At 41.4% G+C, this 19,727-nt stretch overlaps 1 protein-coding gene across 2 annotated transcripts in view; it reads right to left on the bottom strand.

The window, feature by feature from the left end:
- Positions 1-19,727, bottom strand: part of ABCB11 (ATP binding cassette subfamily B member 11) — a 69,354-nt gene that overhangs the window by 39,093 nt on the left and 10,534 nt on the right. For both annotated transcript variants that reach the window (XM_048869325.2, XM_048869326.2), the window contains exons 5-12: positions 17,550-17,637; positions 16,033-16,166; positions 14,302-14,473; positions 12,427-12,551; positions 10,250-10,424; positions 6,975-7,088; positions 5,948-6,058; positions 2,688-2,813 (exon numbers count right to left, since the gene is read on the bottom strand). In XM_048869325.2, the coding sequence (XP_048725282.1) occupies positions 2,688-2,813; positions 5,948-6,058; positions 6,975-7,088; positions 10,250-10,424; positions 12,427-12,551; positions 14,302-14,473; positions 16,033-16,166; positions 17,550-17,637 (1,045 nt within the window). The remainder of the gene's footprint in view (positions 1-2,687; positions 2,814-5,947; positions 6,059-6,974; positions 7,089-10,249; positions 10,425-12,426; positions 12,552-14,301; positions 14,474-16,032; positions 16,167-17,549; positions 17,638-19,727) is intronic.

Here is a 19,727-nt window from a genome sequence, read left to right on the forward strand (position 1 = left end):
GGCTGGCTCCAGGCACCAGCGAACCAAGCAGGTGCCTGGGGCGGCAAATGTAAAGGGGCGGCAGGACGTCGGGCTCTGGCAATACGGCGGCCGCACCATCACTCCGCCTCTGTGTTCGGCAGGCAGGATTCCACCTTCCCGTTTGGTGGCAAGTGTTTTTTTTTGCCGCTTGGGGAGGTAAAAACGCTGGAGCCGGCCCTGCCTCCTCCCCCTCCCTCCCAGTGCTTGCCACCGTGATACAGCTGTTTCACGGCGGCAAGCGCTGGGAGGTGGGGGGAGAAGCGGGGACACAGCACACTCTGGGGAGGAGGCGGAGGCGGAGAGGAGGTGAACTGGGGCGGGGCAGGGAGCTGAGTTAATTTTTCCCGGTGGGTGCTCCAGCCACGGCGTCGGCGCCTATGAAAGCAGCTGATCTCACACTGCTGTAACTCTACAGCCTCTAATGGAGTTACTCCAGAGTAATTCTGGTACCAGACAGATCAAAACCAGCCTTATTTGGACTTCAGACTATAGATTCAAAAATAAAACTATAAAAAGAAATAATGAGAATACTGGACTCAACTCGGCAAGAAGACGAGTGCTTCCCACCCCTCAGGGAAGTAAGCAATTACGTTTGCTATATTGTATCATATAAATCTTTAATCAAGATTGGATATTTTGCCAAAAATATGCTCAAACAGGAATTAATTCAGGGAAATCCTATGACCAGACTTTATGATCACAGTGGTCCCCCCGGCTTTATAATCTGTGAATCTATGACAATCAAAAGATAAATCACTTCCCATGAAAAATTTCACATTTGACTTTTCATCCTAATTCAGAATGAATTTTTTTCCCCAAACTGACAGGTTTCAGAGGAACAGCCGTGTTAGTCTGTATTCGCAAAAAGAAAAGGAGTACTTGTGGCACCTTAGAGACTAACCAATTTATTTGAGCATGAGCTTTCGTGAGCTACAGCTCACTTCATCAGATGTTCTGATGAAGTGAGCTGTAGCTCACGAAAGCTCATGCTCAAATAAATTGGTTAGTCTCTAAGGTGCCACAAGTACTCCTTTTCTTTTTCCCCAAACTGACATTTTAGTTCATTTGCCTCAGTTTCTTATACCTACATCTCAGGGGTTGGTTATGAGAACTAATCAGTGCTTGTAATAGAGCTGGTCGAAATATTTCAATTGATTTGTTTTTGGGATGAGAAATGGACTTTAGAAAATAGAAATTTTTGCAAATAAAAAGGATTTTAAAAAATGTTCTGGGTGTTTTTTTTCTTTTTTACAAAACCGGAAAATGAAAATTTAGGTTATTTTTGTTTGTTTTTCAGTTCTACATTTTCCTCTCTGCCCCCTGTTCTCTTTCCTGGTTTTCCTTCTCCCCCTCCTTGCTTCACTGGCAAAACAGAAGAAGGAAAAAAAGGGGGAAAGGGAAAGAAAGGGAGGGGGAAAGGAACAATGAAAACGAAAACATTTTGAAAAGGAAAATGTTCAAAACCAGTCATTTTTGATAAAAATGTTCACAAAGATAACTGAACAAACATAAATCCATTCTCTTTTGAAACCAAAGAAATGAAAATTACTTTGAAATTTTCCAGGATTTTTTCCCCGTTTTTCATCCTGCTCCAGTTTGTAAAGCACTTTCAGATCCTCAGATAAAAGGTGTGATATGAGTATAGCATATGCTGATTATTAGCATGACTAGGACATGAGGAAATTATGGAAAGATCACCATAATATGACTGATTTCTATATAAATGGGTTCCAAGTGAGAATTGGTTTATACTTCACTCATCCTTTGACTCTTTTAAGTTCCGTTACAGAGCACCATTTATGTGATTTATACCATGGAGCCAAATGTTAATGAAATAAGAATGTTTATATATTAAACATTTCTTTTGTTGGTAATAACACATAGCCAATCCATTCAGCATATACTGTAACAGTATTATAGGTAAGGCTAAGATTTTTTCCATGGAATCCGTGACTTCCAGTGACTTCCGTGACTTCAGCCTGCAGTGGCTGGGAGCTGCAGGGCATAGGGGGGACCCTGGAGCTCCTGGCCACCACAGGCACCAGGGAACCTCGCAGCGCCGAGCCCCCATGGGTGGAGGGGGCCCCCAGAGCTCCCAGTGGCCCACCGCAGCTGCCTAGCCACTAAGTGGGGACCCAGTAACTTGAGCTCCCCATTTTGCCATGGGTATTTTTAGTAAAAGTCACCAACAGGTAATCGGCTTCCATGAATTTTTCTTTATTGCCCGAGACCTGTCGGTGACTTTTACTAAAAATATCTGTGACAAAAACTTAGCCTTAATTATAGGATAATGATTAAGTGCTCAAGACTAAATTTCTCAGGATTTAAAACTGTTTGTCACTTCTGGATTCCCTAGCCTAAATATGACTTTTATATGCATAAGTGAAGTTCTCATTGAAGCTTAGCATTTAATTCTTATTTTGTAGGGAAACCACTTTTGTCCTCACTAAAAACTTCTTTTCTTTCCCATAAATATTGCTGATTGTATCATTCAGGAGACTCCAGAACAGAACTAAACAAAGCATCCTGCTCGTTTCCTCAGTCACTGTTCTTTGGAATGGATTTTTAAAAAAATCCAGAATCCTGCTTCCCATCTTTGAGTAACAATGATGATACCCTTTAAAGTGAATAAGGTTAGAGAAGCCCTGCTGGAGTAAGACACTCACCATGCCTTCAGTAGGGTCATAGAACCGCTGGATGAGCTGCACTGTGGTGCTTTTCCCAGCTCCACTGGGTCCAACAAAAGCAGTTGTCTCCCCTGATTTAATAACCATGCTAAGATTATCCAAAATCTGAAAGCACAAGAGAGACCATCTATTGTAACTACAACATTCCTGAAACCAAGCAGATGGACTGGAAATCATCATGTTTTGCTTTCAACTTAAATGAAGACGGGAAAAGAGAACCAAAGGATTTTTAAATAAACTGAAAAGCTTGATTTTACAGTTCGTTAACAGCATTATTTTCCATGAAGGATATACAGACAAATTCTGATCTTTGTTGGTTATGTCTGACTCCCACTGAAATGAAGAGGAGTTGGATACACCCTAGAGGAGAATTTGCTGTATATGCGTTATGAGTACCTGCTAAAATCTACATGTTATGTTTGCACCAAAGATACTGTATAGAATAATATGATACTTAATATGCTGCTCTGTCTAGAAGTGGCTGCATTTATTTGTTTGTCCAATAATACTCTTTTCAAGCAGACTTTGCCACAGCAGCAGTGAAGCAAGAGACATACAGTCAGTGTTCTTTTCCCTCTTCCTAGCACTTTACAGTATAATGCACGGCACTTCCCCAGAACAATGGAAGAATTAAATTATAAAATCTCTTCGCTCATTTTGTTTTACTACCTTCTAGCCTATTTTTGCATAAATTTATAGAACTGTATAATTGATTAAGGAGCTCTGAAAAATAAAAGGAATCCAATAAAAAGTGGAAACATGGACAAAGTGCTAAGGAGAAGTACAAAAGAACAGCACAAGCCTCTAGGGACAAAATCAGAAGGCTAGGGCAAAAAACGAGTTACACGTAGCAGGGGGCATAAAAGGTAATACGAAGAGATTCTTTAAATACATTAGGAGCAAGACAGCAGGAAGAAGGAAAGTGTAGGTCCTCTGCTTAGCAAGGAAGGAGATCTAATAACTGGTGGTGTCAAGACGGTTGAGGTGTTTAAGGCCTATTTTGCTTCAGTTTTCACTAGAAAGCTTAATGATAAACAGATATTCAGCACAATTAATATTAACTATTCATTAATATTAACAACAAGGGGGAAGGATGCAAGACAGAATAGGGAAAGAACAGGTTAAAGACTATTTAGATAAGTTACATATAGATCAGTCAGCAGGGCATGATGAAATTCAACTTCCGTACTTAAACAACTAAGTGAAGCAATCACGGAACCATTAGCAATTATCTTTGAGCACTCATGGACAATGGGTGAGTTCTGGAGAAAGGCACACACAGAGCGACCTTTCAAAAGGGGATAAAGAGGACCTGTGGAATTATTGACCAGCCAGCCTAACTTCAATATTTGGAAAGATAGTGGAACAAATGATTAAACAATCCATTTGTAAGCACCTAGAGGATAATAGGGTTATAAGGAAAAGCCAGCATGGATTTGTCAAGAACAAATCATGCCAAACCTACCTAATTTCCTTCTTTGACCTGTCAAAGAATGGCCTAGTGGATGGGAGGAAGTGGTGGACATGATATATCTTGATTTTTAGTAAAGCTTTTGACACACATGACATTCTCATAAGCAAACTAGGGAAATGTGGTTTAGATTTCCATTCCATAAGGTGGGTGCAAAACTGGCTGAAAGACCATACTTGAAGAGTAGTTATCAATTGTTCACTGTCAAATTGGGGGAAGTATCTTGCAGGGTCCCAGAGGGGTCAGTCCTGGTTCTGGTACTATTCAATATTTTCATGAATGACTTGGATAATGAAGTGGAGACTATGCTTATAAAATTTGTGGATGACACCAAGCTGGGAGAGGTTGCAAGCTTATTGGGGGACAGGATTAGAATTCAAAACAACCTTGACGAATAGGAGAATTGGTCTAAAATCAGCAAGATGAAATTCAATATAGAGAAGTACAAAGTCTACATTTAGGAAACAAAAATCAAATGCACAAGTACAAGATGGAGAATAACTGTCTTAACAATGGTATTGCGGAAAGGATCTGGGGGTTATATTTGTAAATCACAAATTGAATGTAAATCAATAATGTGATGCAGTTGCAAAAAAGGCTAATATCATTGTGGGGTGTATTAATAGGAATGTTGTATGTATGAGACAGGAGGCAACTGTCTTGCTCTACTCAGTTCTGGTGAGGCCTCAGCAATTGTACTGTGTCCAGTTATGGGCACCATGTTTTATTAAAGATGTGGCCAAATTGGACAGAGTCCAGAGGAAAGCAATGAAAATTATAAACATTTTAGAAAACCTAACCTCTGAGGAAAGGTTAAAAACACTGGGCATGTTTAGCCTTGAGAAAAGAAGACTGAGGGGGACCTGCTAGCAAGCCTTTGCCAGAGGATGTTGTGAAGGCGAAGACTATAACAAGGTCCAAAAAAGAACTAGAGAAGTTCATGGATGATAGGTCCATCAATGGCTATTAGCCAGGATAGGCAGGGATGGTGTCCCCAGCCTCTGTTTGCCAGAAGCTGGGAATGGGCGACAGGGGATGGATCACTTGATGATTACCTGTTCTGTTCATTCCCTTGGGGGCACTTGGCAATTGGCCACTGTGGAAGACAGGATCCTGGGCTAGATGGACCTTTGGTCTGACCCAGTATGGCCATTCTTATGTTCTTATGTCTGCACATATGTTAAGGGCTGTTATGAAGAGGACACTGATCAATTGTTCTCCGTGTCCACTGATGGTAGGACAAGAAGTAATGGGCTTAATCTGCAGCAAGGGAGATTTAGAATAGCTGTTAGGAAAAACTTTCTAACTATAAGGATAGTTTAGCTCTGGAATAAGCTTCCAAGGGAGGTTGTGGAATCCCCATTATTGGCAGTTTTTAAGAACAGGATGAACAAACTGTCAGTGATGGTCTAAATTTCCTTGGTCCTGCTTCAGCATAGGAGGATAGACTAGATGACCTTCTGAGGTCCCTTCCAGACTTACATTTCTATGAATCTATGATTTCAAGGGAAGCAATATGCAGATGAACCCAGATGAATTTTTGTGAGCTCACAGTCGACAAAAAAGAATTCTCATGAATGTACTGGAAAAGAAAACTACACAACTTCTAACACTGTTGATACCAAACTAATTAATTGCCTACTTTTAAACAAAGGGCTTGTGCTTTTGGAAAGTAAGTTATAACATAGGAGTTTATAGATTACTGACATAACAGTATATTCTATTTAGTTACCGTAAATTATTCAAAAGAGGAATGATGAATAATCACCTTTACTTCTGGCCTGGACGGGTAATGGAATGTTACATTGTGGAATTCAATTTCACCTCTTACTTTATCCAGCTTGTAGCCCTCTTCTGACATGCAGTCAATGGTAGGTTTCTAGAGTAGAATTTGTCATGTTATTTATTTGGTGTTAAACAACCGAGACTGCTGCAGTAGATACAGTATTCCTTCCAACACACAAAACAATGACATTTCAGTTTGAAGAGCTCTGGGCTGTACTCCAAAGCAGAACAGATTTTGCTACAGGAGCATAAGACTCTAAGCTAAAATGACAATGTGGTTGTCACTGGTGAGGAAAGTTGGGAAGAGAAATGATGTCTGCATGGGGCACACAGCCATCTCTCTCAGTCTGTTACGTCACTTGGGATAATCCATTAGAAAGGCTGGGTGTGCGTCAAGGCAAAGCATAAGAAATATTGTGGCTTTGTCATTGTAAAAAAATTCAAGGAGAAGTCACAGCACACAATGGTATAATTATGAGTAAGTTCACTTTCTATTAGAATCATGTTAAATAATATATAAAGACAGCATAACAACAATTAAAAACACAAACTTCTGTTCTCATCTAAACACACAGACAGGCTTTGGGAGACAGCACCTCATCTGGTGCAAGTCTGCATAGCCCATTGACATCAATGACGCTATATCCATTTACATCAGCTGGAGATTTGGTGCTGGGTGTTTCCTGGAGCTTGGCTACAGTATGAATATTAAGACCTTCTTCTGTGCCTTTAGCCTTAATTTGTAACTGATCATTAGCTGCACTTACAAGACCTGAGCATGAAATATCAGTGTTTGGTAAAAACTTGAATATTCATAAACAAAACATTTAAAGATGTCGATTCAATGTCCTCTTTATAAATTGCAGCTAGGTCTTTTTCTTGTGCAGGCAGCTGTTTCTTAATTACCCTCATTTCACTCATTTACACTGTTAATAAAAGCCTACCCTGCATGGGGCTTATTTAACTATTTTTCACAGCAGACTGACAGAGCTTAGGAATTCTGTACTTACTTTATCTATCGTCTCAAAGATGTTTGTTGCAGCCCCGCGGCCAGTAGCAAAGGCCTCCAAACAAGGAGAAGCCTGACCAAGACTTAAAGCACCTATTAAGACTCCAAAGAAAACCTGAGAAAACATGGGAAGACATTAACTGCTTTATGTTAATTTTTTCCTTAGAGCTTAGAAAACAACCTGGTACAGAACCTGGGTGGTAACTAGACAAGGCCTAAGTCTTCTGGACATGTTTGGGGCTAGCAAGCAGGATTCATGCTCCAATGTTTGAAAACATATAGGACAGCATGGTGATGTGCCCTCTGTATTTGGAGTTTTAAATGCATTGTGTTGTTTGGTATTATGCTCAATCAGCAGCTTTAAAATACTCTTTGGTTGAAGTACTGTTGTTGTTAATGTGGGACCGATGGCTGTATATGTATCCGACCTGCAAATCTTGCTACAAAGGCAGGTTCCTGCCACTGAGAGGATTTCCCCTCCCCCCTATGTAAAAGTGAACCACAGCAGTCGTGCCTAATCCATCAGAACCCATACTCCACCTGCCAGTGCTTGAACTGAGTGAGGGTGGGATGGGACAGCGTACAGGCCCTTTTGGTAGAATGCTGTGTCACTTCGTAGCTGCTGTATTTGTGGAAGCCTCAACTCCACTCCTACAGCATACCCACATTCCTCCTCTGGTTTTGCAAATGAATGCTGTTGCAGCAGCTCCCCCCAGCCCTACCCAGTGAAAGTGTTCTTCCCCAATCCTAGCTAAGAACCCAAGAAAGGAATCACTTGCTGATCACCCCTTTCCCAGGATCATGTCCTTTTGCGCTAAGTCAGGGTAGCATGAGAGGAGATCTGACATGGGACCTGAAGAAAGGCTGTGTTTCTGGTGCAGCCTCTCTTTCTGAAGGGATCACTAGAGAGCTCAGCCAGCAGGGGCGAACACCGGCAAGCTGAAGACACTGCACTCCAAGAGCCCACCAGGAAGGCAGGGAATCTGGGGAGGAGGCCAGAATGCTGAAAGCATTTGCCAGAACTTGTCTTCATTGGGAGCTTTGAATGCTCAGTCCCTCTGAAAATCAAACCACTTTTATTAAGGTGCATAAATCTACATTTATGTGCCTGACTGTAGGCACCAAAGTCTGAAAGTGTTGGTCATTGTAATCAGGGGCGAGGAACTCAAAGAATAGGATACTGGGGGACAGAGATCATAAGAACGGTCATAATGGGTCAGACCAAAGGCCCATCTAGCCCAGTATCCTGTCTTCTGACAGTGGCCAATGCCAGGTGCCCCAGAGGGAATGAACAGGTAATCATCAAGTGATCTATTCCCTGTTGCTCATTCCCGGCTTCTGGCAAACAGAAGCTAGGGACACCATTCCTGAACATAATGGCTAATAGCCATTGATGGACCTATCCTCCATGAATTTCTCTAGTTCTTTTTTGAACCCTGTTATAGTCTTGGCCTTCACAACATCCTCTGGCAAAGAGTTCCACAGGTTGACTGTGTGTTGTGTGAAGAAATACTTCCTTTTGTTTGTTTTAAACCTGCTGCCTATTAATTTCATGTGGTGACTCCTAGTTCTTGTGTTATGAGGAGGAGTAAATAAAACTTCCTTATTTACTTTCTCCGCACCAGTCATGATTTTATAGACCTCTATCATATTCCCCCTTAGTCGTCTCTTTTCCAGGCTGAAAAGGCCCAGTCTTATTAATCTCGCCTCATATGGAAGCCGTTCCACACCCCTAATAATTTTTGTTGCCCTTTTCTGAACCTTTTCAAGTTCCAATATATCTTTTTTGAGATGGGGTGACCACATCTACATACAGTATTCAAGATGTGGGTGTACCGTGAATTTATATAGAGGCAATATGATATTTTCTGTCTTATTATCTATCCCTTTCTTAATGATCAGGGAAGAGGGAAGACTTCTTCATTACTTTGCTTCTTTTATTTCAAGGAACTGGGCTGTAATATATTCTATGTAACATTAACCTGGTAATTGCTACAGTACAAATTGCCCTCATTAGAATTAAACTTTTGTTTAGAACTTATTTTGATTTATGCCATCCCTTCTTGGCTATTATCATGGAGGTGGTAGCTTGATATAGCAGATAATGAATATCTGGCCTATGCCCTTTGATTTTGGCCCATCTTTTTGCTCTGTTATGACTGATCAGCTTGGAAACAAAAAAAAAATGCAAAGAGGATTATGTGTAACCATTTACATTAGTTTGGTGATGTCTGTGGAATTCTGCTAAGAAGCCGTTAAGGACTCAGCTAGCCTTCTGAGAACAGCAGACAGGCATGTGTAAGGAGAGGCTGGCAGGGTGTGGCAGGTAAACTCTATTGCCAGGGGAGAATAAAAAATACACAGGGGCAGATTCTCCTCCCATTTACACTATTATAAATCAAGACTGAACTCATCCACTGAACTCATCCAAGCTACACTGCTGTAAAATCAGAGTTAAGCAAGAGGGAACTAGGCCCAGTGGTTTTGGTTATAATAAAGGAAAGCATTGCTTGGTTAACCCTCACTGAATTAATTGGATGGGTGTTCAGCACAACCTCTCTGTGACCCAGAAAGGAATATGTGGAGACTGGGTGTATATGTTTAGAGTGATAAGTAAGAAATTTGATGCAAAAGAAAGATGATTGGTAACTCAGAAAGCAGAGAAAAGAAAGGCAGCACTGGAGATATTCCCTTCCAAAGTTGGCTACAGTTTATCAGCTACAAGATAGTTCCCTGCTGGTTGCCATTTACCAGTTGGGAATGTGGAACTACAGTTATTGGGTGCAAGTCAAGGAAATCTCTGACGGGCTTTATCGCTGCACTGACCTATTAGTGCGAAGTGTAATTTCAGGTTATTCCATATGAGGGCCATCTGCCAGCAGTAGAGAATAATTAAAATATCTAAGGATTCAGATTCCATAACATTTAAACCCTGGTATCTCAAACAGCCATTCTACTTCACCTAACAGCTTCCAGAGCTGCATAAAAGTTGGCACAATGTGCTTCCAGCCACCGCTGCAAGAACCAGAGTTTGAACACTATAGACAGAAATAGCAGCTGAATCCTGGAGTAGTGGAGAAGAAGGTCCTTCAGGGAAAAATAGGGTGTTTTGCCATTTTATATTTGGTAACTAAATACGAGAGCAAAGAGCAGAGAAGAAAAGCATGGTCAGACAGTATTCACCACTCTGAAAGATAGGTGATAACTAATGTACATGTTCAGGGACAGTTCTGAAAAACTATCAGACATGAAAGGGGCAAGTATTATAACCAGTACCTGTAGGAGAGTTCCAGGTGAATACTCATTTTCTTCAAGGACAAGTTTTGAGCCATACCAAAATGCTAATGCATAACACAGGAAGATTATGAACCAGATGTAACCAGTGAAGAATCCTATTATCATCCCTTTTCTAATTCCCCAGCGCTGGGCAAACACTAGGTTTTTATCATATCTAAGGAAAGAATAAAAATGAAAGTGGATGAATTGCATTTACCAGAAAACTTTGATGAGCAAAGACCAATACAATCAGGCTGTTTCATGGAGGGATGTTCCTTCAGTAATACAGTGGATACCATAAAAAATTTAGCATTTACTCCTCTGCAGTAAGGGCCCCATGCTGCTCTCACTGAAATTAACTGCAAAGCTGCTAATGATTCCAATGGGTGTAGTAGCAACCTCAGACAATAAAATTGTAGACTGTCCTATTATAAATATAGGAAAATATCAGAGTTACTGCAACTACCTGCCCAAAAGAATTTGCGTTGTTCTGACGTAGGAGAAGTTTTGGATAATTTGTGACAGACCTGCAATCATGCTGTATTTTAAATTAGTTTAAAAGAGAATTGCAGTATAATACCATCAACTCACTACATCTAATTACAAAGAGTAAATAATTGAAAAAAATATATAAATGATCAAGTTAATTAAACAGGAATCTGCAGTCTGATGGCACTTGAAATGCAGCTCAGCACCTGAGTGACTAAAACAAGCAGTTGACACCAAGGTTCTATTAATGTTTAGGGTGGTTTGTTGTTGTTATTGTTAAAGAGAATGGTGAGGTTAAAAATCAAACACTTTAAAAAAATGTCTTTACTAGACCTGGTGAATAGTAGGAAAAACTGTTCATGAATATTTTGGCAACTTCTAAATTAAATTTTGTTTTGACTGTGTTCATGCCCCTTTGTATTTACATTCCATAAGCTAAGGCATATTTATGCAGATATTTTCAGAAAGCAAATTTTGGTGGCCAATAACACTTCACATTATTAACATGTAAAACATGTAAAATCTAATTTACTTTTAAGTGTTTATACTGTTCATTTACTATTTGTATTTTTCCCAATTTGGTCAACAAAAATAGGATAGTCAGTTTCACAATTGCTTGTAATCAATTTCCCTTTCCCTTTCTCAGGCTACATAATGCTATATTTGGCTTGCAAGCAATATAAGAAACGTATGTATGTGTTTTCAGATACAGTCCTTACATCATTTGCAACCCACATAGAATTTTTAATAAATCGTAGAAGCACTTCTATTGGGTCTTCAGCAAAAACCTTTATTTTGGAGCACATTGAGCTGAGCCTCCTTGATTTTTTAAAATAATGTCTCATATCTGCTATGGATTATTGCAGTAATTAAAACTTGTTAATTTCTAAACAATAATATAATGTACCGTACAGCACCTCAATCAATCTGCTTCCTTTTTCACAGACTCAAATACTGAGTTTCCAGGCTTTCAAAGAGGCTGCATTTCCTTCAAGTAATTTCTCATTGACAGACATCTATACTACTCCATCTTATGGAGATATTGTAACAGTATTTCTAAAATCTCTTTTGAAAAGCTCATTTTAAAGACATAGATATATTCTTATTTAACAAACAGCTGTCATTAAGTGGGAATGACAATAGGGATAATGGCTGTTGTATTGGCAAAGTGGCTTTTGGTATTTAGAGCAATGTGGATGAAACAGTATAGTATGCATCAATATCTAGCCATTTGGAATGCTAATTCAAAGAAATAAAAGAGACCAGGCTGCTGGAAGGGCATTTTCTGAAAGGGCCCTGTGGCTGGAACTTGCCCCCTGCTGACCATGATGACTTTCCAGGAACACTGAAAAAGCCACATATTTACCACGGTTTTGGGGAAGGCTGAAAGTATGTTCCTGGAGGTGGTGGGCAGGTGGAAAGGAGTTATTCTGCTGCTGTAATTCACTGGCTGGCTGAGTTATAAGATATTAAAGTTTATGACTGCATGATGCTGCTGGCAGGCTGAGTTTATGGGTTAGCTATGTATGTTTTTTTAATGCTGTTGGGTGGTCATTATTTTGTAGTTGTCAGACTAATTGCCAGGGCCTGGGAGTTTATGATAACCTTTTTTAAAAACAAAAACAAAAAAACACTATTGCTTCAATCTAAAGAAATAAGAAACCTCATAGAAATGTGACTGAACAAACCTTTCAACTTCTTTCCTCTCCCCACCAAAAGCAGCCACTGTTCTGATTGATGACAACACTTCATCAGCCACAGCACCAGCTTTTGCATATGCCTTTAACTCTAGGCCTGTCAGTTTTGCCACCACCTAAAAAGCCATAAGAAGTATTAGTGGCAAAATATTATCCTGCTCCAGTTTTAGTGCCTACAGTATCGCATTTAACCAATCAAGCACGATCAGCAAGCACTCCTCGTTCACACTACTAGCCAGACTTTATGTCTCCCCAGCGTACTTTAAGCAGAATTTATAGACCACAGATTTTTATTATGCACTTCACCTCCTCCAAATCTTCTGTGTTGTCCTGTTAATGCACAAACCCACACTAGCCTGTGGCCACAATGCATACCTGCACTCTGGGCAGCATGGCCATGCCCCATTGCCAACTGCTCTGCTGATCGTGAGTCACTGGGGAGAGCAACTGGCAATGAGTGGCTTCACATTCTCCTCCTTCATTGCTCCTGCATGTGTCTAAGCAGCTCTGAGAACGGTTAGGCAGAGTTAAACAGCAAGGGAAGGAGTCACAGAGGATGCCAGCTGGAAGTAGAGGGAGCAGCGGCTGTAAACGCCAGGTGCCGCCCAGTTTCCAGTGCTGACTCACTCTTCAGCTGGGCCGACAATAAGGAGTGGGGAAAAGCAGCAAGCAACTACTTCAGAGTTTCCCACCTGCCTGTGTATCTGTTCCTGTTGCCCATAGGGTAGCCATAGGAGTAGCTCAATTAGAGACCTCAGCACTCCCTCTTTGTTCCCTTGTGGCAGTCCTTAGCAAAGCCACTGGAGACCAGATGCACAAGCAGCAGCAGGCAGGGTGACCAGATAGCAAGTGTGAAAAATCAGGGTGGGGGTTTGGGGTAATAGGTGCGACAAAGCCCTGACTATTGGGACTGTCCCTATAAAATCAGGACATTTGGTCACCCTAGTGACAGGGCAGTTGCAGCGACTCATTTAAGTGTACCCCTTCCACATCCTCTTTTATTCCATGACAGTAATCAGCTGTACAGCTGCCACAGAGCCCTAAAAGCAGCTTAGGCTTCTCCACCCAGACACCCCTGATAAACTGGACAACTAGGAGTACAGTGACCCACCAGAGACGAAAAGAATATCCATCAGATAGTGGAGAGATGGAAACACCATGGGACAAGCTGAGAGAGGGTTGCCCAGATATCAGGGAGACCAGGTTTGTGGAGAAAACAGAGAGAAACTGGGGCCAGAAAGAGATGGAGCAAAGGATCCAGGCCATGGGGAGAGACAGTGAGCATATAGAAGAAAAGAGAAATAGGGAGAGACAGAGGAAACACTCAATGGACAGAAGAGCAAAATGACAAATGGATAGGAGGGAAATAGAGCAGCCACCACAAAGAAAACGCAGAGCAAGAATAGCCACACAGAACTTTAAGGGTATTTTTGGGTTTATGTTTTCACACTGCCTTTCATTTCCTGGAAGAAAAATGGGGAATTGCAATGAGGAAGATTTCAGAAAAGGAGAAGCTTTCGCTCACTTGCAGTTGGGGTAGTGAAAATGGGGGAGCAGGGAATGGGGCAAACAAGACATGGCACTATTCCAGAACTTCCTCCCTCTCACACACATGCACAGTTCAAGCCCCTTGTTGAGGAATTCTCTAAAACATAAGGTACTACAGTGAAAGAAAGCTGTGGGTCAGATTCTGATCTCAGCAACAGCAGTGTCAATCCAAAGTCTCTTGAGTCTCGACAGAGTTCAGTGGAAGTATTTACACCAGTGCCACTGTGACCTGAATCTGGCCCCCAGCCCTGTGGTATACTACTATCTCGCTCTAAATGGTCATCGCATTAAGACATGAACTGCATTAAAATCTCTTACCAAGCCCAGGATAGCTGCTCCTATCCCAAGTAGTGGGCTGACAGCAATAATAACCATGGTCAGTTTCCAGCCACTAGCAAATCCTAACAGGAATCCACAAACAAAGGTAGTGAAGCGCTGGATAAACAGTGCTGCTTGATCAGCAATAGCATCATTGATTTTGTTAACATCACTGTAGAGAACAAGAAAAGCAAAGATAGATGAATCTCATTTCCCCTGCATTATAATTCAGAGCTGAATTGGGGCCCTGTAATTTTCCTTGCCCCTATTCTTCCCCACTATCACCACTTTCAGCAACTCTGGGCTGTAGTGAGAAGGAGTTGGTACAATTCCCCCCACTCCATCCAATGGCAAGAGGTATTTGTGTGTGAAATCTAAAGAAGGACTTGAGATACTGACTTCCCCCGGGGCTGAGCATCCTGCCCTTTGCCCCTTAAAATAGACTGCATTGCCTCCCTTGCTTTACCAGCCCTTCTCTGTGGGATGATTCGGAGGGAGGACAAGGCCAAGACCACAACTCTTCCCTCTCTCTGCTAGCCCCTCTCCACCACTCTTCCAGCTTCATGTCCCCTTGGAGGGGGGATAGAATGGAGCAGGAGGGAGCAGGGAGTGTATGGACTGCTATTGTGGGAGGCCCTTGGAAGGCTTCCTTTGCAATCCCATACCCTTCCTGTGTGGCAGGGCAGGGACTATCACTATCTAGCCCTAGAGCAACTGCACAGTTTCAGTCACAATGAACACACAGATGCATTTCTGCTGTGTAATGCGCTGTCTCAGTGCAGAAGACATTTCTGTTGGGTCTTAATATGACTCAGTGGTCACACACTTCCGCAGCTCTTGGTTGTCACCTCATGCAAAGCTGTCCACTCATGTCACCCTTAGGAGCAGAGGGCATGGAGGTTTGGAAGAGCTATAAGAAGCAGAACTGCTAGCCAGTAAGATGTTAAGTTCTCTACCGCAAAAATAATACCGTTTGATTTATGAAACATGTTTACAAGTTTGGAAGGTTTCTCTGGCATGTTTTCATGCTGAGGATTCTCTGGGTGTGTGACACAAAGCGGTGCCAAAGAAGAGAACTGGCTTATATCAGAGTAGTTGGAAATGCAAAGCTATTTACATCATCTTTTTCCCCTGAAATTCTTCTTGCCCACACACAACTGACCTTGGTCCAGAAGTTTACTGGAAATGACAGGCACCACTATGCAATGGCAAGAGGCAGAAGGGAAAAAAGTTTTGCAGTCACAGGAAAGTGACAATGGCAATAGTTGGAATGTAACTTCCCTGCTCTCTCCGTATGCAGTATTTTTTTATGAATGGGATCCTTGATGTATTGTGTTAGCTCTTTATAAGTTTCAGTTCTCCTGTTTGCCAAATGTGGACTGTAGAACTTACAATAGAATTTAGCTGATAACCTCTCTGACAGTCTATGTATTTATATGGACCCCTGTCACGAGAATACCTATGTTTTAACCTAAGTTAGGAGTCCATAACTGGGGTTTCAAGGTCTCATACAAAGCCCATTGAAGTCAATGAGAGTCTTTCCAAAGACTTGAAGGTGTTTGGATCAGGTCTTTAGAGCCTGATCCAACTTCCAATGAAGTCAATAGGAGATGGAATAGCCCCCAGTGGACTGAGTCTTCTAAAGTCTTTTATGTACTGCTGTATTGTTCACAGCACCTTAGAAACTAAAAAGACATGCACTGTGGCATAGGATTCTTCTAGATTACTTACTCAGAGATTCGTGTATTCAGTTCTCCTACTGATGTACAGTCAAACCAGCCTATATCCATTCTCATTATTTTCCTGAAATATGCTTTCCTGATTTTCTGAATCTGACGAGCTGCAGACATTACCCAAAAGCAGATCTGGGAAGACAGTAATGTGGATACTGACTTACTGTTAAGAAAACCCTTTCCATTCCCGTAACTGCAAAAAAGTAACATGGTTAATGATGAGATAACCATTAACATGGAATATATTCTAACTACATACATGTGACATCTGCCTGGGAATTTTCATCAGAACCTGGGATGTGAGAGACCCTGCTTCCAGATTCAGAGCAAAGACTTGAACATAGGCCTCCGAACTCTGAGGTGAGTGCCCTAATCATCGGGCTATTGGCTATTCAGGAGTGGGTGGGTGGGTCTCTCTCTCTCTCTCTTCTCCCGCCCCCCAGATGTATTTTGTATTTTATTTCAGGTCTCAGTTTTGTCCCAATGCAGAATTGGAAAATTTCTGACACCTTCAAAATATTCGTGGGCTGTCAAAACCATTTCCTGCCCAGCTCTAATTTTATGCCTTTTGTTTTACATAAGCTGACATGCTTTACAGGGTCTGGTGCAAGCAGTTGCCTCCATTATAAGAGTTGGAGAGGTAATGCAAGACAACTGACATCGATGGGGTTGCATGGCTGTCCCTGGGGACAAAATCTGGCTATCTATATGTATATGTAATGTTCAGATCACATCACTCACTGCCGAAACAAAGCCAGTGTTAGGGCAGCAACCATTCTGCACCAGCAAAATTCCACGTGCTTTTAGGAGGAAGAGTGAAAAATGGCTTCTCCTGTTGAAAATAATGTGTGGGGTACAGACAAAAAACTCTACTAGAGTATTCTACAGGAACGGTCCAAACCCCAGAGCACATCACACAGGGATAAGCTGTAGTGGTCTGAGCCATTACTTCAGAAAATTCTGGGCCTGATTCTCCTCTTAACCCAATTTTATCCGAGTGTATTTCCATAGGCCTTATTGCAGCTACTCCTGATTTATTCTTATGCAAGTCAGAGGAGAATCAGGTCCTTTATACGGTAGATAGAATGAAATATATATCATATTGTATAGTGATAAAGACTAAAGAAATAACTTGTCCTCACTGACATTTGGCTATGATGCTTTTGACCCTTTGAACTTGGCTATGTTAGTCAATTTTTTGTTTCCCTAACCATTGTGGAGCAAACTTTTCATGTGGTGCAACAGAACCTGCATGCACTAATCTCACACTGGGTTACATTCACCCCTATGCAATGGACCAACATGGGCTTATGCCCTACAGTTGTCTAGACTCGGGCTGGCCCTCTGCACAGAGGTGAGCTGCATCCCATAAAATTAAAATCTGAAACATTGCAAGGGCAGATGCCTTCGCCATTACATTGTGCAAAAATATACAGTAAATAGGAGCCTTTGTTATGAAACATAACAGTTTAGTGTTTTATATATTGGAAATAACATGGGGAACCAAATACTGACTTGGAGGTATCCTAACACAAGCACCATACACCCGATTCCAGCATAGTAACTTGCAAATCTGATCATTTCACTTTCAATATCCAGGAACCTATAAAGTAAAATAAAATGAGAAGATTAAACAATATTGTTACAAATTTCTGACAGCAAATCTGCTTAATAGTCCACTTACCAGTGATGTTTCAAGGGCATTCCTTGCATTCATTATTCAGGATAATTTAAAATAAGGGCACTTTGGTAATTGATTTCTAAAGCTGGTGCAACATCACATCTTGGGGGTAAGAAGTGGCAAAAACACTTCTTCTGATATCAGAAATGATGAGGTGTCCCCTAAAATGCTGTTCATTAATAGTCTACTGTTCTCAAGGGCCAGATTGTTTCTGAGCCTAATGCAGATGTGGAGGGGACTGGGAAATGCAAGGAGTGCTGTAGAGTGGTTTGCAGTGGATGGTTGTGAAACACCACCAGACCTCATGCAATGAAAAGGTGCAGGAAAAGATTGTTTTGGGGAAGAGGTGTCCAACATAGTTTCAGTAGATAGTGACCTTATATAGGACTTGTCTATACGGACAATGAGTGCACAGCAGGCTAGTGTGGGGTAAATTCATACCCCAGCTTGCCATGAACAAAAGTAACTAAAGGCTTGTCTACATGAACATTTAGTTCACCACAAGCTGGGGTGTGAATTTACCCAACACTAGTCTGCTGTGAACTAACTGTCCATGTGGACCCTGCTGATGTGCACTACAAGTTCCATAGCTGCTCCTGGGGGAATTCAGTGCCACTGCATGCATGCAGAAACATGTCCCCCACTTTCTCCCCCTCCCCGATTCTCTTTGTTTTCCTGGACCAGCGCTCACTCACTCCTCCCTGGCAGCATGGGTGTGTGTTCAGGCACCCACAGAAGCTGCAGGGAGAGGTAACTCAACATGAGGGTTTGGGGGTTGGAAGGGGAGGTCTGGAAATGCCCTGGCCACCCAGGGATGTTAGTTCTGGTTGGGGGAGGCGGGGAGGAGGAGGAGAACGGAGATGAAAAAAGTTTAAAAATTTAAAATTCTGCAAAATTCTGCATATTATATTTGTCAGAATAACACAGTAACATAATAAGAATATAATCACACCCTTTTCAATTATTTTGGTAATTTATTTCAAAATACTTGTCAGCAAATAATTGAAAAGAGTGTGATTATATTGTGTTATTTTGACAAATAAAATATGTTGAATTTTAAAATATTGTGCACAGAATTTTTAATTTTTTGGCACAGAATTCCCTCAGGAGTACATAGCATATGTTGATCTATCCCTCTTTGAAACAGGACTAGATAAAAGCACAGTAAGGAACAGTCCACATGGCCAGTTAGTTCGCAACAGGCTAGTGTGGGTTAGAGTCACACCCCAGCTTGCAGTGAACTAAATGTTCATGCAAACAAGCCCTTAGTTACTTTTTACCAATATAGATGCTAACATGGTAGCAAAAATCAAACAATGTTCTATAGACAAGTGTGAGGGGTGGTTGTTGTACATTCAAATATTACATTATGTTATGAAAAAGGTACCCAAATCTGAAATAATAATTTCCTTCAGGTCATGTGGAAATACAAAATTATCCCTAATCTCCATGGTGAACACCAATTTGCTGCTGTTACTTTTACATTATTTCAAAATACTTCAGTGGAGCTTCCTGGCTATTTCTCTAGATTTTGATAGGTAACAATGAGAGTTGGGATCAGTCTATTTTCTTAAAAGCTCATCAAACTCAAAATTAGAAGAGCCACAGATTTTAAGGCCACAAGGGACCATTATGATCATGTAGCCTGACCTCCTGCAGAAACTGAGCACTGGAAATACGGAAAAGAAGCCCTTGAGGAATTCCACCATGATTTCAACAATTTCCATCCCAACATCAACCTCAGCCTACACCACTATACTTACCTGCATGCCTCCAGCTTCCGTCCAGGGTATACCACACAATCCATTGTCTACAGCCAAACTCTAAGATACAACTGCATTTGCTCCAATTCCTCAGTCGGAGACAAACACCTACAAGATCTCTATCAAGCATTGTTAAAACTACAATACCCACCTGCTGAAGTGAAAAAACAGATTGACAGAGCCAGAAGAGTACCCAGAAGTCACCTCCTACAGAACAGGCCCAACAAAGAAAATAATAGAACGCCACTA

The sequence above is a fragment of the Caretta caretta genome, chromosome 11, assembly GCF_965140235.1.
Source record: "Caretta caretta isolate rCarCar2 chromosome 11, rCarCar1.hap1, whole genome shotgun sequence".
In the NCBI taxonomy this organism is placed as follows: domain Eukaryota; kingdom Metazoa; phylum Chordata; order Testudines; family Cheloniidae; genus Caretta; species Caretta caretta.